The sequence below is a fragment of the Anguilla anguilla genome, chromosome 8 (assembly GCF_013347855.1).
Source record: "Anguilla anguilla isolate fAngAng1 chromosome 8, fAngAng1.pri, whole genome shotgun sequence".
Lineage (NCBI taxonomy): Eukaryota > Metazoa > Chordata > Actinopteri > Anguilliformes > Anguillidae > Anguilla > Anguilla anguilla.
The window spans coordinates 34156286-34182421 of NC_049208.1; the positions used below are offsets into that span (position 1 = coordinate 34156286).

A 26136-nucleotide genomic window follows, 5' to 3' on the forward strand; every position below is an offset into this window, starting at 1 on the left:
TATAGCGAAAGAGTTTCTTTCTTTGAAATACAGCGCTGCTCAGTACCCTACGTAAGTGCAATCTTACACAATACCGCTTCTCTACAACCATATTGTTCAGTACGGTACGCTGTATAGTGCTGCAGACTAATCGCACAATAGAACATAGCAGTGTCGAGTACGTACTAGCACAACGCTTTCAGCATAATATAGCACTGCAGAGCACGCCGCTGCCAAATACAGCTTAGTAGAAAGGAGCATGTCACATGATGCTGTTTTGGGGGGGGGCGGGGTGTGGGGGTAGGTGGGCAGGGGGAAAAAGGCGTAGGCTTGCAACGCTTCGCTTCTCAGTTCGTAGTGTGCTGTACAACGTAACACTGTGGTCCAAACCGGTCCAGTCCCGAACGGAAAAGCAAATCACACGCAGGTCTGTGATTCAGTGCACATAGGTAGTCTGTGGTGGAGGGCCTGTCCCCCGGGCACGGCTGCGCGTGTAGGAGACAGGGCTCTCGCTACAGTGGCACGGTCGTCGGGTACAGCTCCTCCTGCTGCTTAACGTAGCCGCGGCGCTACGCCGCTACATCGATCACCCTCGCAAATCAATCAAGGAGAAAGAACACAGTATCGACTGGTCTCTTAGTTTTCTTGGGGGAGGGGGGGGGGGGGGTTATTTTTTTGCAAGAAGAGGAACAGAAGTTTGAACAGAATTTGACAGACCAAGGCAAAGATAATTAAACACAAGAGATAAACACAAAGGCGGTATATATAATAGTACAGATAAGACTTAGATAATGTACAGATACACAGGTAATCAAGATCAAATTTACACATCGCAAAGCACATTAACTGAGGGATGGGGCAAAGAGTAAACACACTGAACAGTGGTACTATGAGATGGACTGTGAGCTACAGTACAGGCTACATTGAGGCTGCATGTCAGCGTGGCAAATTTGTAAAAAGCGGTGTCAAAATGGCGCTTTCTGTGAGTTCTAAAATGACTTTTGTGCTGTATAGATAAATATAATACAAAAGGTTTGCCAAAGAAGAACTCCAGGTTAACAAGCAGAATATACTTCAGGAGAAAATAGTGTTTCGAATAAATAGTGTAAATATACTTAGCATAACTGGTGTGACATCATGTACAAATTAATGTATAAATTTGCTTTAGCAGATTGAGTATGAGTTTAAATTTCAACTTTTGCTTTGTCTTTTATTTAAGTTTCAAAGACAAAAGAAGAATGGGCTGCAAATAAGCAAACTGATTCCAGGGATCAGTAAGAGGGACAGAATGGTGCTCAACAACCAGGACAACCATTAGTTAACTTCAGTTAACTTCAAAATTGACTAACCCCAGGGGAGAGGGCAGCTGTAACACATACAGCACAAGAGCCTTATTTATATGAAAAACTCTTGACGCTAAGGAAGACGTAGATGTTGAAACGTTAGTTTGGCCCTGGTCATTAAATGAGCTACACAGCTCAGTGTGCCCAGCTCCCCTCTTAGTTCACTTTAAAGTTACCATGGTAAGCATTTTTCTCACAATGGAAATGATTCTTGTTCAGATAAACAATTTTAATAACAGCAGTGTAGCATTGCACTATGGTCTGATGAAGTTCATATTAAAGTTAATTGATAAAACTTTGGTATTCATGGCTGGGGGACGGGGAACTACATAATTCTAAGAACGGCTATGCAAAATGTACACTTTAAAAGTTGTGCGATATTGTATCTAATTGTTCTTGCAACAGTTGAAGCTATAAAATTGAAGTTCTCTACAATGAGCTGTAAAGCACAGTAGTGCAGCTTGTTGAAAAAAAAAAACAACTCATGTGCATTAAAAAGTATATATTTGGAACTTTGTGAAGTAGAAATTAAACAGAGAACTGCCTTTGTTCTAGCCTTCAAAGCAATTTACAGGCATCTCACTACATTTTACCATTGTGAGGTTTTAACAACTGATATAGAATTTAAACTGTTGAGAGTGCCAACAAATGGAGCCACGGGTTCAGTCTGTAGAACAACCGTCACCTCAGAGAAAATGGAGGCCTTAAGCAGGGACACTACACACAGACTGTGGCATTCATGCTTTGTCCACAGAGTAGTCATTTTGATTTAAACGTGTATATTAAATACAACACGAGGAAATGAATAAACTATGTGTTAAAATATGCTGTGTTAGAAACAGAATTTTTACTTTACCGCCTTACAGATTTCCATATTTTGGACAATAAGAGAATATTAGGTTAAGCCGCAGGGCCCTAAATCCCCATTTCTCTCTAACATCTTTAAAATATTAATGGAGTGCATAGAAAAATATTTCTAATTGCTGCCGCTCAGAAGGTCAGTTGAAATCGTTTTAGTTTGTGCATTCGGTTGCTGGGTTGGATGAGGTTTTGCTCCTATTTATAAAATTAGAGTATTCTAAAATTGCACATGTACAACATTTTCAGCCTTTTAAAAATACTGCCTTTGCCATTTCAAAACAACACGATCCATCCCTTCTATTTTCCCGGCCATGTCAGCAGAAGATTTCTAACTACTAAAATCAGGAGATAAAGGTCTCCGAGTTGGGGTGCACCCTTGGCATTGAGATGGAGATTTTTCTCTTTCTCTGGCAAGTTGGCACGGCGCACGCTTTGTTTAGTTAAAAGCAGCTGGGCATCGTGTTCACTTCGCCCTGGGGCTGTGCTATATTGCCTTGCCATGATACAGTGTTCGCCTGTTCCATCCATGAAATTTGATTCTCACAAGCGCGTGATTCACACAGCAGAGAAATTAAAGTGTGCTCGCACTGGCTCCACAAAAAGAAGGCCTGTGATTAATTAAACGATCGTTGAGCAAAATCGCATTTGTGTTGGCTGATAAAAAAAAAGTGCAAAGGCATCCTGCTTCTGTCAGAGGGACTAATGTCTCCGCGGTCTAAGACAGATTCCTGCGTCAACAGCTGCTAACAAATTGTAACCACATCCCCAAGCCCCACACGCTACTTCTACCAGACTTATACTACCGAATATGTAAAATCACAGTGTAATAGTGTGAGTGCGTTTGTGTCTTTGTGTGTTCTTTGTGAAAATGTAGCTACCATTTGATTTCAGTCACACATACTGTACGTAGCCACATGTGTAAAATTGATATCCTTGGCAGGGATGTTAACGATTAATTGATGACTGACTATTCTTTATTACACATTCAAGCTTAACGATGAAAAAGATTTTTTTTTTGGTCGCCTGACGCTGCACCCCACTTTTGGAGAAAAAAATGATTTGAACTGTTCACCAGATGGAGATGTATATTTTAACCTACTGAGATTGGCTTTAACGTCTAAATCCAGGTACTGGTGGTGCAGATGCAGTTGGTAACATGTCATAGGCAAGTAGGCGGAGCCAGCGAGGGGGAAAACAGCCCCGCCTCTGAATAGGGACTCATCACAGATCAAGCTACCTATTGCTATTTTATTATAATATCACCAAATTACATTGAATATTGTTTCCTAAAGACCAGCAAAGGTATTTTGGCAAAATAAACTGAATAGGACTCAAAGTGCTGTCCTTATGCAGTTACAGAGTGGACAAATGATCCAACTCAGCGGCTTGAGGTATCATTCCCTGATATCTTTTTCTGTCTTACTGAATCCCCCAGTAAAGAACCACATCAACTACACTATGATCCATGACCATGAGAATTAAACTGACCATAATCAGACGGTTTCACTTCGATTGCAGAAGCAATGTTAACAATGTCATTTTGTGGCCTTGCGTCATTGGCACAGTGCCTGCAGGCCACGGGCTTCTTGGAAGTAAATAAATGTGCAAATCTGGGTTTTTAAGTCCGTATGCCATGCAGTAAGTCACACAGCAGCTTTTTGGCATTTTGAAAATTAATATGTTTTTGATATATTACTAGATTTCATTTAATCTCCTAATTTAAAGACCCAAATCTGACCGTGTTGATTACATTGCCTTTCCATATAAATTTAAAACGCCATCTAAACATAAATATAGTTCTGTGCTTTCACATTGTGGTACTAGATATTTGGGTCTAATGCATTTTGAATGTGGGTGAAAAATGCATTAGACCATTCACAAAGCCTGGAGTCAGGAAAAGTATTGCCTCTTGCACCACTCACATTTTTATTGGTGAGCTATATAGATTTAATAGAATTTACAATTGTTGATTTACTCATTCACTAACAGTAAAGATCATTGATCAAAAGAATTATTTCAGATGTGCATCCCTAGTCCTTGGTGTGTCAGAAAATTCCCCTCCACTCCTTTATACTGAACATTTACCTATTGCACCAGGTAAATTAACATTGGCTCAAGAAACCAAAAATATACCGATGTTTGATCGTGCAAAATAAGAGATGCATTATTACTGCTCTCTCGATACACTGAATGAGAGAAAAGTATAATATGGCACAGTGCTGAGATCAAAAACTATGAATTGGCACAGTTATGTAGAAGAAAAAATAAAGTATGCATATTATAAATTCATATTTGAATACAAAATATGTATGAAGTAAATCATTTATTGCTCAAGAATGAACCAAGGAGAAGTGGGGAGACCTAGTAATGATATCATGAATGAAGCTAGTAGCTATACTAATTGCGCTAAGTCTGAAAATGGTGGCACTCTGCTGTAAGAAATACTGTCACAGCCATTTACCCTGTGTCAAAGCTAAGTCACATTTGCGTACCCTGCTGTTAAAATACAAACACAGTGATCGGGACATATAAATATACAATTAAAAAGATGGCACAAGGGGGAATGGGACTGAACAAACACTAGATATTAAACGAAGAAAAGAATGATCACATTGCTAGATAGCTATAATTTTCTGTGAGTTTCTTTCAAACAAAGCAAGACGTTGTACATACAATGGTTATATCAGTGTTCACGCGTCTAACTGTAGTGAAGAAAATAGGCTCAAAGTCAAAGATACAGGTCAAGCGTTCCACAAACCACAATCACAGATCCAATGGAAGGTGGAGGAGTCACAATTCATTGTTCTGATTGGATGGGAAGACAGATGGCATAAAAATTTCTTGACGTTGATCTACTCACCACATTTGGTTACGCCTCAAGGAAATGGAGTCTATCGACTTAAGAATGGCACAATTTTCCCTGTTCTTCTGCGTTATCTCCTCTTTTCAGTCCCTCATACCTCGCTCTCCAGACTGGAGAAATAGGCAGACCCTCTTCGGGAGCACAGGCTCTTGGACTTCAGGGGCAGGTGGGGGGAGTAGAACCTGCGGGGCTGGGGTACGGAGCGCAGTCTCTGGTACTGCAGCTTGGCGCTGGCAGTGGCCATAGCGGAAGACTGAGCGGCACCCGACGCAGTCGAAACGGTGGGGGGCGTGCAAACGGAGGAGGGGGGCGCAGGAAGTGCGGGGAGGGAGGGAAGGACAGCCTGCGGCTGGGAGGGCTGGGAGGCTTGTTTGCCCAACTGGGCCTTCTGGGTGTTGAGGTTGGTCTGGCTGCCGAATTTGGCCGGGTCCTGGTCAGGTTTGGGGCCCGAGGGCTTGGGCCGAGAGCTGCCGCTAAAGCTGTGACAGTGGGGCAGTCCTTCTTGGGCGCGCAAGGGGTTCCCCGCCCTCTTCGGGCGTGCGTGTGTCGGGCTGTGGGGGTACTGGCAGGAACACTGCATGTCGCTCCTCTGCCTGTCCCCCATCCTCTGTTTTCCCTTCCCTCCACTTTTCCATTTTTCATCATCTATGTGGAGCTTGTCCACAGACCAATACCTCCTGGGGACTGTGGGTGGGGAAGGCCAATGCTGGGTCGCCCCCAGGCCCCCTGATCCCCATCCAGTCCCAGCATCCAATCCCCACCCGCCTCCACCCGATCCCCACCCCTCCCCACGCCCGAGAAAGGATTCGTCCCGACTGTTGACGCTGCTCCCCTTCTCCCTGGTGGGATAGGTGCCAAAAAACCAGCCCCCTCCCCCTATGCCCCCGCTGTCTCGACCTTCCCAGTACCTCTCAAACCTACCAAATTCCCCTGACGACCCATCGTCTGAGTAACTCTCTATCGCTCTACCCCTGTCCCTTTCCGACTCTGACACAGCCCCTCGGCCTGCGCTTCTCCGTCTGGCTTCATCCCTCCTCCCTCTCTCATTCTCCACCTCTATCTCCTCATCACCTCCCCTGTCAGCCTCCGAGTCTGACTCGTGGAAAGAAAAGCCCTCTCTGGATTGGGTCAGGCCTCTCTCATGCCACAATAAGGGTCGCTTCTCCCCTCTCCTCCCCGATTCCCCTTCTCTTCGCCCCGCTCGGTCCCTCCAGGGCTTTGAGCCGGAGGACGTGCCGGCACCGAGGCTTGGGTTCCCACTCTTGCTTCTCCCTCCCCAAAATTTGGCAGAAGCTGGAAGCTTGTTTGAGTTGGGATACCTTTTGCTAAATGGTCGATATTTGGACTGGCTCTGAGGGCTGGAATGCCTATCCTTATTGTGGTGAGCTCCAGTCTGCTTTTCCTCCCTTATGCCCCCTCCCATTTCTCCCTCTCCCCTCCCTCCATCCCTACTACCATCCCACACAGAGTCCCTGTTCCCTCTCGCCCTCTTTTCCCCAAAAGTCTCAGGGTACCGTCCAGAGAAGGAGGTATAGTCCTGTAAGATCACAAGATCCCGACCATCATCCCCTTCAGGTTCTTTCTCCACCTCAACATCTCTGGGCTTCCTCCCTTTCACCTTTATCGATCTCCTCTTCTTTTTAGCCTTGCGTCGCTTTCTCTCCCTCTCCCTCTCACGTTCCTCTCTCTTCTTCCTCTTCCGGCTCTTCTTCTTTTTCTCCTTTTCTTTCTCCTTCTGACGCTTCTTCTCGCCTCTTCTCTCCCGTCTGTCTCCCCCAGCACCGCCCCCCACTCTCTCTCTCTCCCCCCACTCAGCCCACCACTCCTGCAGCTGGGCCAGCTGGCTCCGCCCCCTCTCTCTCCTGTGCTCTCTCTCTCCCTTCTGTGGGCGAGGCTTGCGAGGAGGGATGGGTGGTGGCACAGGGCCGTGGGAGTGATGAGGAATGTGCAACCTCTCCCGGTCCCGGTCCCGGTCCCTGTCCCGGCCCAAAAGCAGGCTAGACTCTTCTGTCAGGTCTTCCAAATCTTCTTCGTCCTCTCCCTCCATCCTGTCCTCTCTGTCCCTGGAGCTCGGGGAGGAGGTGGAGGAGGTAGAGGAGGATGTGGAGAAAGAAGGGGAGGTGGAGCGGGAGGAGGAGGAGGAGGAGCTGGAGGAAGCGGAGGAGCTGGAGGTGGAGTTGTAAGGGAGGGAGAGTGATGGAGAGGGAGGGGTGTGAGTGTGGGATAGGGGAAGGGGCTCGGGCAGAGGCAGGGGGGGCGGAGGACGGCCCTTCCTGCTGCCTCCAGGCCTTAATCCCGGCCTCCTTCCCCCTCGTCTCCCCAGAGGAAGGATATTTTCATACAAAGGACCGCTTGAATCTTTTGATTTTTTGGGGCGGCATTTTCTCCATAAAGATGAAGGCAGAGGAGGGGAGGGGTTGGGGTATGGAGGCTGAGGAGGAAGGGGGCCAGGGCCCTGACTTTTGCTGGGCAGCCACGGGTTACCCACAGATTTAGCCCCCTTCCCCTGACCAGCCACACCTTTCATCTTCCCCACCCCAAGGTCAGTGCTCTTCTCCTGGTAGAAACCTATGCCAGGAGGTGGGGGCTGTGGCTGGACCCTTTGTCCAGATTTAGGTGTTTGGGAACCACCTATCTGTGGGTCTATACAATCCCCCAGGCCCTCTGGATCAATGGGACCATAGTAACGCTTGTATTCATCCATACTCCCTCCACCAACACCACCCCTAACACCACCGCCAACCCAGCTTGGGGTCACCCTCTGCTGGAACATTTCAGGGGCCCCAACCTCAACGTCGATGGGCTTGGAGGGAGCGGGTTTCGGGAGCCTCCAGCGGTCAACCACAGCCAGCCTCCGATCAGGGCGGGAGAGGAAGTTGGAGCAGGGAAGAGGGGTGGCCAACATGGGGCTGTTAGATGGCCCGAGGGCCATGCCAGAATGAGCAGCCGTGGGGGGCGTCCCTGGCAACGGGGTGCGGTATGCTTTCTGTTGCTGTGCCTGTTGCTGCTGTTGCTGCTGTTGTTGATGCTGTTGCTGCTGCGGCTGCTGCTGCTGCTGCTGATGCTGCTGGACCATGGCGATTGCAGGGATTTGGATAGCAGCTGCAATCACATGGGGCGGCGAGGACACCATGGAAGAGTGGGGGTAGGTGGGAAGGGTAGTTTTGTTCCCCTCTGTCACCGTCTCGTCTTCAATGCTACAGCAACTGTACATGCCCTGCACAAGAGCAGAAGACAGCGCCAGCACAAACATCAATTCAAGGGCAGATTTAATTTAACATTGCCATTTCTAATACAGCTACCTTTGCACTTTAAAAAAAGATTCAATTATATAGCAAAGAGCGTTTACACACTACAGTTTACACACTTGAACTCTCATCCGCCTAGATTTCATTGCAACCGCACACTTTAATTACATTATATTATTATTTTTTTAAATATGTTTATTCATTATTTGGCAGAGGTGCTTATCCGGGGCAAATTGCATGGCCTGAGAGAAGCCAAAATGAAAAATGCATGAAACGCAGTTAAAGAGAGAGAGAGAGCAGAATGATCCCGTTTCTGAAAACACTCTGGGCCTATCGCACTGCACCGCCAAGACACACGTTATTAACTCTTAATGTCAGAGAGCCTTTGGATTTTTAAAAACTGTGGGAGCGCACAGAGCGCAAAACAGGGATTCTCAAATACCTTCAGTGACTCGCTCTTTATTAAAATGCATGAGCATTAAGCAGTTTTTTCATTTAAGTGTCAAAACCGGCGCATGCACACTCGCTCATGCAGTTTCATTTCACTTGTGCGAATATGCTTTCATATGCTTTTTTGTTACCTTTGTTAAGCTATAAGAAATCTATTACCTTTCTCAGAGACAGCTTGGAGAATGAAAGAGCACTGGGAATTGCAAGGGGATATGTAGCAAATCAGATATCAAGGGACAATTAGGTGGCCAGGTGTAGAGCCTTTCAAGGTAATCTGACCAGGTTTAGAGTACCGACTTTATTCGTGCAAAAAACACCACGGGATCTTTAATTGACACAGTGAGTCAGGACCTCAGTTTAGCATCTCATCTAAAGACGTAACACGTATATCACTGTGGCGTATTGTGCTATAAACTTCACTGAATTATCAAATGAAGAGATATTTCGGGAAGGTACTTTGTTCTGAATGGTCGGTGTGTACACTTAATAAACATTAAGATGCACAAGAGGAGGAAACTGCTTAATCACAAAAGCCAATAAAAATACATTAACTTTGAAATGACTTTCGAAGTAACAAAAACTTAATATTTTGCACCATAAAGAATGGTTAATGACACAAATGAGCCCCTGTGGTCATCACACAGTGCCCTGGTCTGGGCCACACTGCTCTCACCCTGCTGAGCGCCAGGAGGAAGTCCAGCCGGCCCGAGTGGCCCAGGCAGTGCCTGAGCCTCCAGTAGACCAGGTGCTCCCAGGCGAAGACCAGCAGGCTCAGGCCCATGGCCACCAGCAGCATGTAGAACACCCCCGCCATGTTGTCGATGTCCAGCTTGGAGCTCATCACCTCAATCTTGTCGTTGTGGCAGATTCCAGACAGCCAGAGGCGCTCCAGCATGTCGACCTCATCTGGAAGAGGCCAGAGTGTGAAGGGAGAGGTTAGAGCAGAGGAAGCCACTGCTATAGATCCTGCATGACAATCTGTATCGAGGAGGGGAGGGCAGGGGGGTGTGAGAGAAAGAGGGAGACAGATTCTGCGATCTTGTCATTGTCGCAGTGAGGAAAAGGGAACAAGAGAATGGATGAAGAAAAACCTGGTACAATGGGTAGAGATAAACAAACTAAATAGGGTAGCTCAGATTGGTGAAAAGGGTTGCACACAAGGGTAGCAGAAGGAAGAAAGAGAGGGAGAACGATAAAAAAGAGCGAGACAGTGAAAGGACAGAGTTTAAAAAAATAATTCTGAAAAGGTTCAGTTACACTCTATTGCTGTGGTAAGGTATTGAGGCTTGCAGAATACCTTTACATTAAAAATATATTTTACAACACTTATGAAATGCACACGCCTTGACACCCACAAAATAACTGTCATCCCATTCCTAAAAAACTAACATTCAGTAACTGCATCATCAATATTTGTTCAAACTGGTATGTGTAAACCACAAAGGGCTTCATACTTCACATAAACTTCAATGTTGACTGAAGCAAGATCTGGACTGAAGATCTGGGCAAACAGTGGAGAAATAAATGAAATCGAAAGGTGAAATCCACCTGAGATACTTCCCTATCATTGCACTGTTATTGAATGGTTGCCCTAAGCAGTCAATCATTCAATGAGCATCAATGCATGGCAGTGTTTCCAGTTTGCTGTGGAGTGAAAGTGTTGCAGAGCGCGTGACGTTTTTTGCCCAGCACCCCCCACCTCCCCCCACACTCTCTCCAGTGGCGTAGCCCTGTCTGACAGGGAGTTTGGAGTTTGGCAGATGCTGTCACCTGCCCTGCCTGCAACCGGGCACGTTCAAAAGCCAAAGCACCCCTCGGGTCCCCGGCCAAATCAATATGACTGATATCAACACACGCTCAGGAACAATAAAGCCTTTTCTATTTTAAGAGTTTTCCTGGACCAACTGCCTCTATATCTGACCATCGCATTTCAGTTGCCGGGCAACCGCTAACGCGGCCATACACTTCTGCTGCACTTCTCGTCCATAAAATCCATGCGTTAAACAGCGTGGCGACTGCACTGAGATCAGGCCAGATTTCCCTTCACACTTCCACTTGGATCATTTTCAATAAGCCACTTCCAACTTCCTCTCCCACTCGCAGTCAATTTTCTTTTGCAATCAATCACCATGCAACCCCTTTTAAGCAAAGTGGCCTTAGACAAACTTTAATCAAGTGTTCCAGTAGAAAAATGCTATTCAGTTCAGCTCAATTTCAAGCTGGAGTTCACCATACTGCCCCTCTCTTTCTTCCTCTGTTATTTAGTCACTCTCTCCATCTCCACATCTCATTCTGCTCATTTCCCTCTCCTTCTCATCACCTCACTATATCGCTCTATACATCTCTCTTCTTTTGCCCATTTCCCTCTCTGTTTCAACAGTTCATTTCTCCCTTCTCCAAATATCTCTATGCTGAGCTTCGATTGGAACTGGGTGTTATTGGCGAATAAGACCAAACTTGAGATTAGATTTCTGACCACAAACCAGCAGTGGGTTTGATGTCAGAAAAGGTTTACACTGAAAGGTGTGTGATATCAACAGCGAGATATGGTGGTGGGTGGGATGATATGAGGTTGCTTTGCATTTACTGGTCCTGGCACTATGGAAGGCCAATGGAATTAGGAACTCCAGCAAGGACATTTTGGACAAAAACCTGGTATTCCCCTGTCAGGATGCTCAAACCTGGCTGTAAATGGACCTTTCAGCAAGATTCCAAGCATACCTCAGAATCAACTAATAAATGGGTAACTGAACACACCACAAAATCACTGTTTCGCTGTGGCCATCTCGGTCTCCAGACTCAAACATGATTGAAAATTCTTCAGAGGGCTGTCCACAAGCACAGACCGAAGGATTTTGAAAGATCCCATACAGAAGAATGGTCAATCAACCGCTGCAGATTATGTTCACCAATCTCATAAAATACTATGGAAGACAACTCCGTACTGATATCCTTGTTATGGAAGAATACACAATGTTCTGAAAATAGGATTATGAATAATTGTTTTTTGGAAAAAAAATACTTTTTTGCAATTTTATCCATACAGTATAGCTAAGGCTCAATGGTTTTCAGTTTCTTTTTAAATTGGGAACTTATAGGTCTTTTTTATTACTAAAAATGGAAAATTGGTTGGAAAAAATAGCCTAATAATAGCCAGATTTTTATGCAAAAAACATATCATAAAAACAGCACTGCAAAGATCAGGGTGAAAATTTGATTTCCATTCCGCACATTGATCACTTACTGCTTTTCATAAGAATAATCAGCACCTTGTTTGCGCTTTCTCCCCATTTTTCATTACACTTTTTTATTTCTGGAAGCGTGTTCCGAGCCGTCCCGCATGCTTGGCTAGCTGATTCACCAATCAGAGCAAATATTAGAATTTTTTTTTCCCATTTCACATAGATTAGTTAAATAGAAATATTATATTTAATGACATCGTTAGCTTCTTTCCCAGCAATGCACAAATGACAGTTCTACTCCGTTAGTGCACATAGCAATTGTGCTAAATAAAAATGGCTAAATGGTGCGCGCAGGGAGCAAATATTAGAAAATGTATTTCCCATATCACATAGATTAGTTAAATATAAATATAATATTTAATGAAATTGTTAGCTTCTTTCCCAGTAATGCACAAATGACAGTGCTACCCCGTTACGACTGTGCCACATACTTCCACTGACAGCAGATGAGGCTTCTCTCATTTACGCTGAGAGCAATAATATTATGCGCTTATATGTTCCTCATTATTTGTTATATCATTAATATAACCCTGTACTGCATACCGGAGTCCCTGCTGTCGACATCTGGATGAGATGAGAGATTCCCCATTACATTTAAATTTTAATGTCTACGGATTGTTGCCAGATTCGTATCTGTGAAAACAGCTTCAAATTTTGACTCAATGATAGGAGAATGAAAGAGGCACCTGCCAACCTTGGCTACAAAGCACCATTAACATTAGGCTAGCCTAGTTACAGTGATATCAGGGGAGAAGTAGCCTACACAACTCTGACCTCTAATGAGGCGGTAGCACAAAGAGAAAGAAATAAAGATTACACGACAACTTATTTAATGTGATTACCTGTAAGCATTTAGTTACGTGCATAGAAAGTTAACTGGTGTAACACAGTAAGTAATGTTACAGTAAGCATTGGTCGAATATGGTAACTGCAGGCTACTTAATCAGGAAAAGTCAGGTGTTCAATCTGATAAAGATTTATGGAATTAGCAACAGTAACTAAGGAGCGCGGGACTTGGGAGAGGTTTGACAAAGGGTCAATTCAGCCAAAGGAGGACACTGTTCACATAATCTCACACAAACAGGAACAATCATTTAAATGCACGAAAACATAAAATCTGGGTGAAAATCGGTTTAAACCGATAAGCTCCTTTTAAGATATATGGGTATCTTTAGGTGAAAACAATGAGCCTTAAGTATAGCCTACAAACCATCTGCATTGTTTATTTGATACAACCTTCTAAGCTCATTTTTATCAAGGGTGTGAATAATTTTGGAGGGTACTGTAACTCTCTTCCTGCCTTTCACCAAATGCATGCTGGGATAGGCTCCAGGACCCCACGCAACCCTGACCAGGATAAGCGAGTATAGATAGTGGACAGATGGATGGACCCTAACTCTTCCTCTGTTCCAATCCCCCCTTCAGCTCTCTCTTCCTTTCTCTCACCACCTTTCCGTCCCTCCCTCTCACCCTTCATCTCCCAATCTCCTCCTCACCGTCTCCCACCAGCTGGAGGAGGGCGAGGTCCAGCGGTCTCTTCCAGCGCGAGTTCTTGTGCAGGGCGATGCCGTAGCCCGTGGTGGCGAACACCTTTCCAGAGCCAATGGTCATCACTTTGCACCCTTCGTCCTTCCTGGCCATGTAATTTACCACCGCAGCATCATAAATGAAGGCGTCCAGTTTACTGCAGAGAGGACGATTAGGGCAGTCAGTAACAAATTAGTCACACAGAGGAGGCAAGCACTAGGAAGAGAATATAAAAAGGGTCCTGAAAAGAGCTGAACTGGGAAGATGGTTCATATGATTAATATGTTAAGCCATTTACTGTGATTAAAAAACCCATAGAGCGATGCCCAAGCTTAAAGAACAATCAAAGGTACAGAGACTGAGAGTAATATGCAAATGAGTATGACTCAGTAAAGACACTGACCCTGTCTTGAGGTTAGCGATAGCCTCCTCCACCCCTTTTTGGTTGTACTTCACCATGTACTGGTGCATGGCGGGGTAATTGCTGCGTATGTTCTCCTCGGTGCTGCCGTTGGGAACGGTCCCGAATTTGAGGGGGGGGTACTGCTCCGTGGGCTGCTGGAACTGAGGAGAGGCAGACGAATGAGCCGCCACCGCACTGAGTCACCGCACACACTGCCTCCGCTGATCAATACGTTTGTTTTAACCCAATTTGTTTGCTCTTGTTATTGCTTTTGTTCATATTAGCTCAATCATAGCTCTAGGCCAATTCCACCGCTTCAAAACTCTCGGTGGGTCTGAGAGAGATACTGGCGCTTGTGTCCTCGAAAATAAGTGCTGTCGGGCGCCGCCTCTCTCTGCGCCGCGCGCCAGCTGGGCCGCGCGGTCGCTGCCGCTGTACGCAGCTGGCACGGGCAGCCTGCAGGTGGCGGGTTCACCGGTCACTCACAGAGCGCGACGGGGACCCCCTTCTGGAGCCCTCCCTCCCTGGGAGACCACGTGTCCAATGACATGCCACCTAGCAGAGCTCCTGGTGAAGCCTTAGTCAAACATGGCCCTGACCCATTTTTTTATCTGAGTGATGCATTTTTATACTTTGGTTTCCAAGGCACCACCTCATGCGTATGTAACCTTAATACACTTGAGAGAATTAACCATTTACTGTTGGTGTACTTTATTAGATATGATTAATGTGCTTTTAGGTACTGCATCTGTGTTTTGTCAGTTCTGTACTGTAATTTATTACTTGGCTGCATAATGAGTTTCCCATCAGGGACGATTAAGACAAACTGAGTTGAACTGAACTGAATGTCATGCCACACACGACAGTGCCGCAAATTAACTTAAAGGTCTTCATTACTCAACATGAGCGTTGAGGGGCCACCTTTTTGTCACTGAGCCCGGAGACTGTGTCGATGTACTCCTCTTGGATCATGAAGGCGGCCAGGTTGGCGGTGTAGCTGGCCAGGAAGATGACGGCGAAGAAGGCCCAGACCAGTACCATGATCTTGCTGGTGGTGCCTCTGGGGTTCTCTACAGGGACGGAGTTGTTGAAGACCAGAGCCCATAGCAGCCAGATGGATTTGCCAATGGTGAATTTTGAGCCTCCAACCTCTGAGGAATCATGGGAAAGAGCAGAGTAAGGAGCGGGACTGTTAGGGGTGTGGCCCTCACACATTGTATCAACAGAGAGACAGAGAGACCAAACAGCAGCAACATGGCCTTCTGCCCAAGCAATCAAATGTTCTTCCTCATGTTGCAGTGTGGGTGAATTGCGGGGTTCATTTGAACACATTTATATTTCAGAGTGTTGTCCATTACAATATGTTCCAACAGACCATGCTAAAATATTAAGGCAATAATTAGTAAATATGTGTCGAAATGTAAGGAATACTATATTACACCATATTCAGGTGCACATACAAGTAATCATAAAAGTATCATTATAAATATATAAAGTATTACTCAATATATTAATAAAACTGCACGTCTGAATGTTAAAAAGACATACTTTTTACTTACAGTGAGCTCCAATATGTTTGGGACAAAGACGTATTTTTTCTTGATTAGGCTTTGTACTCCACAATTTTAGATTTGTAATCACACAATTCATATGTGGTTAAAGTGCACATTTTCAACTTTAATTTTAGGGTATTTTTATACACTTTGGTTTCTCCATGTAGAAATGACTATTTATACATTGGCCCCCATATCAGGGCACCATAATCTTTAGTACATATTAATGTTATGTAAATGACAGTAGTCATGTTTAGTGCTTTGTGATTTCATATCCGTATCCTTTGCATGCAATGACTGTTTGAAGTCTGTGACGCATAGACATCACTAGATGCTGAGTATCTTCCCTGATGATGCTCTGCCAGGTCAGGACTGCAACCATCTTCAGCTCCTGCTTTTTCAGGGCTAATAGCCTTATTTTTTTCTTCATCATATGAAACACATATTCAACTGGATTCAGACCAGGTGCCTGATTTGGTCAGTCAAGAGTTTTCCCATTTTTGGCTTTGACTTTGCTGGTTTAACAGTTTAGCAATACAATGATCCCATGTTTGGGATCATTGTATTGCGGTAGGATGAAGCACCATCCAATGAGTTTTGAGATATTTGCTTGAACCTAAGCAGATAAGATGCTTCTGTACACTTCAGAATACTGCTGCGCTATCAGCAGTTACATATGAATGAAGACAAGTGAGCAAGTACCTGTTGCAACCATACATGCCCAAAACATAACACTCCCACCATTATGTTTCACAGATGAGGGGGTGCTTTAGATCTTGGGCAGTTCCTTTTGGCCTCCACACTTTGCTCTTGTCATCACACTGATAAAAGTCAATCTTGCTCTAATCAGTCCACAAGACCTTTTTCCAGAAGTCTACAGGCTCTCTTACGTACTTCTTAGCAAACTGTACCCAGGCTATCCGTTTTTGTGGCTGACTAGTGGTATACATGTTGCAGAGTAGCCTCTGTATTCCTGTTACTCAAGTCTTCTGTGGATAGTAATCACTAGGACATCCACGCCTGCCTCCTGAAGAGTCTTTCAGATCTGTTGGACAGGTATTTAGGAGTTTTTCTTCATTATGCTGAGAACCTTTCGTTTATGTACTGAACTCTTCCTAGGCTTTCCAGGCCCTTTGCAATTATTGAGCTCACCAGAGCTCTCTTTCTTCTTAATGATGTCCCAAACAGTTGATTTGGGTTAGCCTAATGTTTAGCCTATGTGTCTGACTGTTTTCTTTTTCTTATTTCTCAGCCTCATAATGGCTTCCTTGACTTTCATTGGCACAACTCTGGTCCACATGTTGACAAACTCCAATAACAGACTGCAAAGGCAATCGAAAGCCTTGAATCAAGATTAGATACCGAAAGCTCTCTAAAACCTGCACTAAGAAAGCAATTTAACACGCCGGACTAATCAGAAACCCCTGTGAACCCATTTGTCCCAAACATCATGGTGCCCTGAAGTGGGGGGGACGGTGTATAAAAAGGGTTGTAATTTCTACAGGGTAAAACCAAAATATATTTTTAAAAATACCCTTTAATAAAGGCTGAGAATCTGCACTTTAACCACATGTGAATTGTTTGATTCCAAATCAAAAATGTGAAGCACAGTACACAGTCAAATCAATAAAAAAATGTTTTTGTCCCAAACATCATGGAGCTCATTGCATATATATATACACACATACACACACACAAACAGCAACATCTTTAATCCCTATAATAGCAGGGGTACAAACAATACTGTATAATAAACAGGAGTGACAATGATGATGTTATCCTCACTCTTTCCACTCTTCAGGCTGCGGTTGTATCCAACAGGGCTGAAGAACTCGAAGATGAATACGGTCACCGCGACAACCGTCAGACACATGACGAACATCATCACCCACACGGCTGGGCTGTAGGGCTCTGAAATGTCAGGACCATCAGGAGTGAGAGAGGCACTCAGCGACGATGCTGAAGGGAATGTACGGTGGCTGAAAGTCGTTAAGAGTTTTTTTTTTTTTTAAAAAGCTAAAGTAAAAAAAGCAACAATAGTTTTCATACAGGGCACTCAAAACACTTTCCATTTAAATGATAAGAGGAAGAAATTGAAATAACTTGCAGAAGGAAAATACTTTCACAAGTATATAAAAGAGATAAAATTACAGGGGAAAAGCAGAGCAACAATGAGTGATAAGTACATTTAAATGGGTTTTTAAAGGGGCTTTAGACAGCCTTGCCTGGAAAGCCATTCCGCTGCTTAGGCTGCTTGGAGAAACCCTGGTCATTTGAACAGGTCTTAAAATCATTATATGACATTAACTAAGAACACTGCAGTAAACTGGAAATCAGTAACTCAGACATATTTGAGGGCTAAATGATGCAATACTACAAAACCAACAACACAGTCAGTGGAGGCGGAGAATTTAATAATATGTGACAAGCATCAAGCCGAAAGGTATTAAGGTGGAACAGGAACATTTAGCATCCCTTCAGCTTCTCGCCGGATTTCTGCTCTCACCAAACCTCTCCGTTAAATAAAGCTGTCATCGAGCACTCCAGCTATCTACACGAGCTCATAATTCAGAAACCGAAAATTTCAGTCACAGCCTTCTCTAAAAAAACCAACAGCCAGATGAGTGCCCGCGAGTAAAGGCGTCTAAGAATTTCGCAGCAGGTTTTCAGCTTTCAACTTTTTGGCAACCTTTTTTTCCCCCTGAGTATCTGAGCAAGAGGGACTACGTATGAGCACAACAGAAGAGAAGAGTCTTGTCGGCAGATCATCCGAGAGATCACAACCACGCGCACTGACAAGCTTTCATCACGCAGCTGCAAACTATAAATCACATACAAAACACTCGCTTGTCTTTTTTTTTTTCATTTCAACTTCATTCAGTAAAAACACTGCAGCTCACAAAATACCGCTGGTGACAGTGGGCTTGCATTTCAAGAGTACACTGCCTCTATTCTTCTTTGTACTGGTGACAACCAATATGCAACTCAGCCCTCGGATCCACCCTTTAAAATTGATTTTTTTCTCACAGCTTTCACATTAATAGATCTTAAGATGGTAGCTACTGTGTGAAAAATGAAATGAAAATGACAAACAGTATGACCAAAAGTATGACTAAACACAGTCCTGAAATTCCCTCTGTAACGCTGTTGCCAGACTGAACACATTAAAGTACACTGACACAGGACAAGTGCTTGAGGGTGTTTATATATACTGATTTATATATAAAAACACAATCACTGTTAACATCCTCCAACAATTAGTACTATGCCACACACACACACACACACACATGCACACACATCCTCTACAAACTTGGTGCCGAACCAGATCAACCAGATGAATCGCTATTGGTTGATGACATGGGTAACACTCTCCTAACTGAAGCTCTCTCTGCCTGGGCAGCTCCCTCCCTGAAGCTCTTCAATACCAACATATTTTTTATAGCTAACCAATCAAGTATAAGCAAAAAATAAATAGCAAACCAAACATCAATATGCACCAAACAAATAACTCCACTCACGATTATAGTAACATCTGTCAATCGGAGGTCCCAGAGCTAAAGCTAAACCATTCAAATTAATTAACCAAATGTGTCAAACAATTAAATTCAAACATTTATGCTCTCATAAATACATTCCCTTTGCCAAACTTCCATTATGTACCAATACAAATACCCTTTCTTAAACCAGATTATTGCTCTTAAGAGAGGCACATTCATGATTTTTACAAATTCTCAGCACAGAGGAGAACCAGCAGAACATTTTTAATTGAGGTCTGCAGTTCTCCAACCCTGCCATGGGTCAGCGATAAATTAAGGACAGGTTCACCCAGTCTGATTAAGAAAAAAAAACACATCTGGCAAGCTTTCTGTAGTTCAGTATGAAATCTGGAACAATTCAGCCAGCCTGATTAAAACATTCAATCTGGCCGTCCCTGTACAGGCCAGTGTGAAATTGGGAACATTCCACCTGAATGATTTTTAAAACTATATTAAAAAGTCGGCTAACCATTCCATAAGTCAGTGGAATCTTTAAGCAGTTCAGAGTAATTTAGAACAAAAATGATCTGGCAATTCTTCCGTAAACCCAAAAAATATCTACAGAAGTAACAGGACATACATATATTTTTGGCATTTAAATGAAATATGTCTAAAATTAATTAGAATTAATTTGAAATAAAGTATACCCCCACTATTATAGCAGGAAAAAAGCTAATCTAGTAATAACACCATCCACACTCCTTGCTTCTCTTCTAGTCTCCAAGGCAAGTGTTGCCAGGGTAACTTAATCAGCCAGACTTGACCAGTGGGTCGTCAATCAACCTGACAACCAGCAAAAGCATTTGGACAGGACATTGTTTGTCTGGCTATAAACTAATGGGCAAAGCAGAGGAAGGAGAGGAAAGCCTATTATTGTGCAGCAGCGTGGTTTTAAAATTTATAATACACCCTGTTGTCTTGCCTAGCGTGTAACAAGGTGCACTTGCAGAATTCCCTTTCCGAAACAGCCCCTTAATCTGGGCTATACTTACCGAGGAAGGCGGATGGGGATACTGTGCCGTTGCTGCGGGAGACCATAACGCTGATTCCTGTCTCGACAAAGGGAACGGAAAAATCCACCACCTCCGACCGCTCCTCATTAATAGTCAGCGAGCCAATAGCCATGTCAGCGCGCTTGTACACAACCTGACAGGAGGGAGGAGAAGCCACAGTTAGGAGCACAACACACGCGCGGCTGCCATCACGTGCAGTATCTCTCAGGAAAACTGTCATTATATGGCATGCAGGACAGATTTTACACAAGTGTGTCATAGCTTATGGGTGGAGAGAGATGTAAAAAGATATTTGGAGGTGGACCAAGCATCCCCAGTAAGAGTTAGCTGTGTTCTTTAATAAACCTATGGGTTTAAAACGAGGCAGTGACCCCTGACCTCTCCCACCATGCCGTTCCACTCCCCGTCAATATTCTTCCCGTGCTTCCCGTTGGTTACCAGGTAAAGGTCGTAGGTGAAGCCCACTATTTTGGCCAATCGTTTAAGGACATCGATGCAGAATCCTTTACAGCACTGTTTCATGGGCACCACGCCCTCCGAAACCACACTGGGTTAACACGGGAGAAGGAAAAAAAGAGGAAGACACCAGGGAAAGGACAGAAGGAGACACAGAATGTGAAACAGAGACAAGTGAAGAGAGAGAAATCTGTAGCAGGCAGGTAACTTCAGTGGGAGACACCATTCTCCCCCACCCCCCCTCCCCCCAACGCCCCCCCACCTGGTGTTGAGGGGGAGCCGGCAGGGCACAGAGTCACGGATGCAGGAGCCGGTGGCGGAGTCCGCGGGCTCCACGATGACGAAGGGCCGCTCCTCCAGGGTGACGACTCGCAGGTGCTGGGCGTCGTCCGGGGGCTGCAGGAAGGAGCCGTACCGCGACCACGCCGGGTACCGCAGCTTCAGAACCCGATTTTCCCACCAGCCCACCTGGGGGAGGCGGGGACAGAGGGGCAAAGAGGCGCATGGATCACCAAGATACACAAAATGGCCACATGCCAAACACCACAAAAGACTTCACCACCCTTACCATTACCACAACATCAGCTTCTACTCATTCTGTCTACTGTGCTGATGACTGTTCACTTCCCTTCTCTAGTTATTACTGTGTAAAGTGTCCTTGGAATCTGGAAAGGCTCCATATAAATAAAATATATTCGTATAGGTCTGCTTATTATTATCATTATCACTGAAAACAGCCATCATGATTAAATGAGGCCCTGAAGCAAGGCAACCATAAAGTTACAGTTACTATCCACAGGCAAGAGGCCATTCCTTTAATAAGAAAAACACTGCTAGAATCTTGTAATATAAGCATAACAGGATGAGCCAAGGCATATTTTTAACAATCACGCTGCCTTATTTCAGATATTCAATCAATGGAACATGAGGAAATTCAGATAAGTGCTAATGTTACCTATTTGTAAGCAGTCTCGCTTGGAGAGGTTTCATATGAATGGCAATGTCAGTAAGAAAAACACTGTTGTGTCAGAAGCAGAACGGAACATTGGGATTATGTCCAGAAAGCAATTTCTAATGCATTTTAGGATGCCTTTTTGTTTTATACGCACCGACAAATCAATAGATCAGATCCTAGCTTTGCATGTTGTATGTTGCATGCATGCAAAAGCAAATGACTGTGGTCCAAATTTGTCATCATAACAGCCTGGACTCTTAGCCAAATGTAAAATCACACTAGAGAGAAATATGAGAGCTGAGTACTTTCATATTAGGGCTCATGAAATCAATATGCAAGCTACAGCGGTAAGGACAGTATACGGATGAATAAGCTTCCAAAGGTTTGAAGTCTACAAATAATATAAAGACCATTTTAACACAGTGCCAAAAATCAATCAGAATAATCAAATAATCCCTGCTGAACTAAATGGCCCATATAATTGTGGACTGGCTCAAAAATTACCAAATCTCCATCAACTGAATCAAAGTGTATTCGTTACATTCTCAAAAAAATGATTTATTCAGTAACTATTATTACAATAAATTATTCATGCGCTTGATAAAAAAAAAAAAAATTATACAGAGCACCGTACACAGCATAGATTTGAACATTTCCAATTATACAGCTACGATATTACTAGAGCAATTCAGTTTAGATATACAACTGGGATTTGCACACAGAACCTCTAAGCTACAAGCGCCAACCCTTAACCACTACACTATACCAACGCCCAAAGCATGCAAAGCAACTAAAAATATAGGCATGCATTTGAATATTAACACAGACACTTAAAAAATGAAACACTACGAAATGAGTCACCGTGCATAATCACGTTTTCCAACGCGAGCCACAAATTATGCAAATCTGCGGTGCCGCAACAGTTAGTGCCCGATTTCTCTCGAACGTCTGAGATAAACTGAACCAATAAAAACAGCAGCTTTTTCGGCAGCGGGTTTAAACTTAAGAGGTATTTTCTACCTGGGATCCCTTTGGGGAAGATTAACTAAGCAAATTATTGAGATGCTTTCATGTTTGTGGGGACCTTGCTAATACCAATTACATAAATGAAGTCAGCCATCATCAAGTTAAATACCACTTAGCGCACATCCATTAGACACTTCATTCAATGAGATGCGCCTTGCATGTGGAAACTGCAAGTGCCAACAGGGAAATGGCCAGACCTCTTCGGGACATCAAAAGCCCCAATTAGATTTCTCAATGCCCTGAGAAAGGCACTTTCAAAATCATTTTTAACTAGATTTTTAAAATCCCTTTAGGTCAAGGCTAGAATAATTGACAAAGTCAAAAATAAAAATAAAAAGTCCAAGCGCTTGTCAAAACGGTCTATAAACGACTAAGTGAGTGGATTTGAAATAAGCCTGGTCCCGTCCGTCTGCCGCATAAATAAACACAGACGACGAGATAGCGGCTTTTCTGACACGCATGCACAAGAGAGCTATTGAATTCTTCCAGCAGGGCCACAGGGCATGCTAGCTTTCCTGCTAGTCCATACTCCAGTGGGTTAATTGGTCAGGTTTTTCAGAAGGACTACATACAAGTCAGTTAATCCTGCAGGCTAGCTGGCTAGACACTGAGCGTCGCATCTCATAAATCCTTCTAGTATGGATCCCAAAAAGGAAAAAGCATTGAAAATGCACAAATATTTATATGCGAATTCGGTATGTTTACATGAGGTCAGAAGGTAGAGAGGTTAATGTTTCTAAGGGCTGAGAGTCTGTGATCATTGTGGTTATGTTCTGTAGGAAACCCTGAAAAGCGGCAAACTCTCAGTGCTGTATAGGTACGGGGAATGCCGCCCCGGCAAGGTGTAATTCGGCGGAATGGCACACCTGCCTCCCCCGTAAAACGTGGTGCCGTCACACACGGCAAGATTAAAACTGCTGCTTGTGAACAACAGTGCAACTCATACTTGCCTGCATTAGCATTTTGCGTAATACTACCATATGCACTATATAATAGACATGAGGCGCGGGCAGAAACCGCACACATTTTTTACCAGTGATTTTGACATGCCTCTGCGTTTGGGGGCAGCTCAATGCATCAATGTGTCATGCTGAAATGTGTGCGCGGAGTCGAGCGAGGTGCTCCTCTCACCTCCTCCCAGCCTCTTCCTGGCACGTGGGATATGACATCCAGTGATGGATTGGCCAGGTAGCCGTCACTGTTGAAGGAGTAATCTCGTCCCGCCAGAGTGATGTTACTGAAATACCTGGGACGCAGAAACAGAAGCACAAGTTTTAGGTGAACTATTTACCATGCTGGTAATGTCCGAATCAATCAATCAAAACATTTAAATAAGATGATGCTTCGGCAGAATGTCTTGTTTGCATAGTACTGGTCTTTCACATCATTGGTACATGTAGTCCATTGATAAATCACCTGTTTTATGACTACAGTAAAGGTGTCAGACTTGCTATAAAGAGTAAACATTATAAATGCATTAAAAAAGTAAAACCAAATTGAAATGGCAAACACATCTTGATTTTTTAAAATCTCAATCACAATGATTTTATGAAATAAAGCATGTCAAGAGTCGGCTTTCAGAAATGGACTCTTGACAGATTTTAATTAAATTCTTGTATCCTTGCATGCATTCGCGCTTTTCAATCGAGGCCCAAGTAGGCCACCTATATTACCCATTTAATTGCATGGAATCAGAAATGACAGTCAACAAAGTAAAAGAGAAATGAGTGCATTCACCATAGCCTCTGCCTTTCCCACGCAATTACCATTACCATTCGATCGCACTCTGCCTGTGAAAAATACAAAAGTGTTCTAGCTTCCTCATGATTGGGCTCCTGAGTGATCCATCCCATTAAAGCACCCATCCTTAGTGTAGGGATTTGCCTATAATCATATATACAAATCTGCGTTTAGCAGATGCTCAAGTATCCACAGCAATTTACACTATTTTTAAAAATACAATCTGTTCTTGCATTTTGATATTTTACTGAAGAAATAATTCCAGTAAACTAACCTTGCTCAAGGTACAGCAGCAGTGCCCCAGCCGGAATTTTACGCCCCAAATTTTGAGTCACAAGCCCAGTTCTCTCGCCATTACACAACAACTACACTGCTCGTCCAGACTGAAGCTAACTGTGACCTGACCACTACTAACGCATGATTTGCCACAGAATCACCCATAGTACTTCCAACTTCCACAGTCAGTTGCTCAATTAGTCAGTCACTGAAGCCACACTCAGTTACGCCTTTTCTGTTTGCCAATCGCCATTTTCTGTATTAGCTGTCTTTGTACATCAGAGACTTTTCAGTTACATAACACGCAGGCTACAAAGTCAAAGCCGACCAAAAACTGACTTCGGCCATCATTGCATATCAGGGCAGGAATTCGGCTAGTGAGGCTGAACCGGCCTACACATGGACAAATGACACAAACACGCGGCTAGGCCGAGTCGCTGCTGAAGCCAGGGCTGTAAAAACCCGCACATGTACGTAGTGTACAAACGCTGCCGAGCCCGACTGGGTTGGACGGCGCAATTAGTCGGCTGGTGCAGCTCTGGAAGCCGAGAATTGCTGTGAAGAAGCATTAATCACCCATTAATACAGACAGTAGTTACGCCGAGTGTTAAACAGCGAGGTCTCGAGCAGAGCAGTTCTCCTGCCTGTCGCATCTGATATACACCTGCGGGCGTAAAGCATGGAGAGCCACAACATGACATGGAAGAATCCAATTTCAGGCCATTTGTCAGCTCATTAAATGAAACAATCAGCGCAGCTGGCGAGACCGTCGATGAGAGAGAAGTCTCGCACGGCCCCCGCCGCTCCTCACCTGATTCTGTCAGGCACCCTCCGGGTCTGGTTGCTGTCGGTCTGGCAGTTGTTGGCGAAGTAGTGCCCCCTGGACGCCCCGTACTCCTTCCGGAGGGCCATGGCTCCGTAGGTCAGCACCGACACCCCCTTGACGATCCTCTTGCGCGGCTCGTCCCTCCAGCCCTGCGGCCTCACGGAGAACAGGACCTTGGGGAGCCCCTCCACGCCCAGGTTGGCCAGGGCCGGGCCCACGGCGAACCACATGTGAGAGGGGCCGGCCTGGTCCGCCGCCCAGGCCGCCTTGAAGATGAGCTCGGCCTCCTCCTGGGAGCAGTACAGCAGACGCACCTAGCGGCGGGTCAGAGGGGGGCAGAATTAAAGAGGCTCACAGACAGACCACACACCTCCTCAGCAGGGACTTCAAAAGCAGTGGGCGCATTAGGAACTCTCTCGGATGTTCCATATCTGCACCATTCAGAAGCTCGCCGATGTGGAAATGGGGATCCTGGGGATAATGCAAGATCCAAACGAATCGGAGGCATTCGCTTGTTTGTTTATTAGCCATCTCCGAACGAGCTGGATTCGCTAGCGTGCCCCGTGACAAATGTACTGCGGGCAGGAAGTGCTGTAGTCCACGTTCCTCACAACAGGTGGTGAGTTATATTAAAAATCCTTCGCAAACAGGAGGTGTAGCTGCTGGAGCTACACACCCCTGTGGATTCATTTTGTCAGCTTGTTTCCCTAAAAAACAACATGGTACTATTAAAACAAAAATCTTTTGTGAGAGAAAATGTTTTTTTTTTTTTTCCAAATGTTCTGCTGATGTGGTTAAATGGAATTTAAATCCACCAGAAAGATATAAGGATGTTT

At 44.5% G+C, this 26136-nt stretch overlaps 1 protein-coding gene across 2 annotated transcripts in view; it reads right to left on the reverse strand.

The window, feature by feature from the left end:
- Positions 1–1310: 1310 nt before the first annotated feature.
- Positions 1311–26136, reverse strand: part of LOC118234647 (glutamate receptor ionotropic, NMDA 2D-like) — a 37838-nt gene continuing 13012 nt past the window's right edge. For both annotated transcript variants that reach the window (XM_035431334.1, XM_035431335.1), the window contains 11 exons: positions 25286–25614; positions 23590–23704; positions 20740–20945; positions 20400–20568; positions 20001–20154; positions 17255–17380; positions 14838–15067; positions 13917–14077; positions 13483–13670; positions 9418–9650; positions 1311–8263 (listed from right to left, as the gene is read on the reverse strand). In XM_035431334.1, the coding sequence (XP_035287225.1) occupies positions 5138–8263; positions 9418–9650; positions 13483–13670; positions 13917–14077; positions 14838–15067; positions 17255–17380; positions 20001–20154; positions 20400–20568; positions 20740–20945; positions 23590–23704; positions 25286–25614 (5037 nt within the window). In that variant the 3' untranslated portion in view covers positions 1311–5137. The remainder of the gene's footprint in view (positions 8264–9417; positions 9651–13482; positions 13671–13916; positions 14078–14837; positions 15068–17254; positions 17381–20000; positions 20155–20399; positions 20569–20739; positions 20946–23589; positions 23705–25285; positions 25615–26136) is intronic.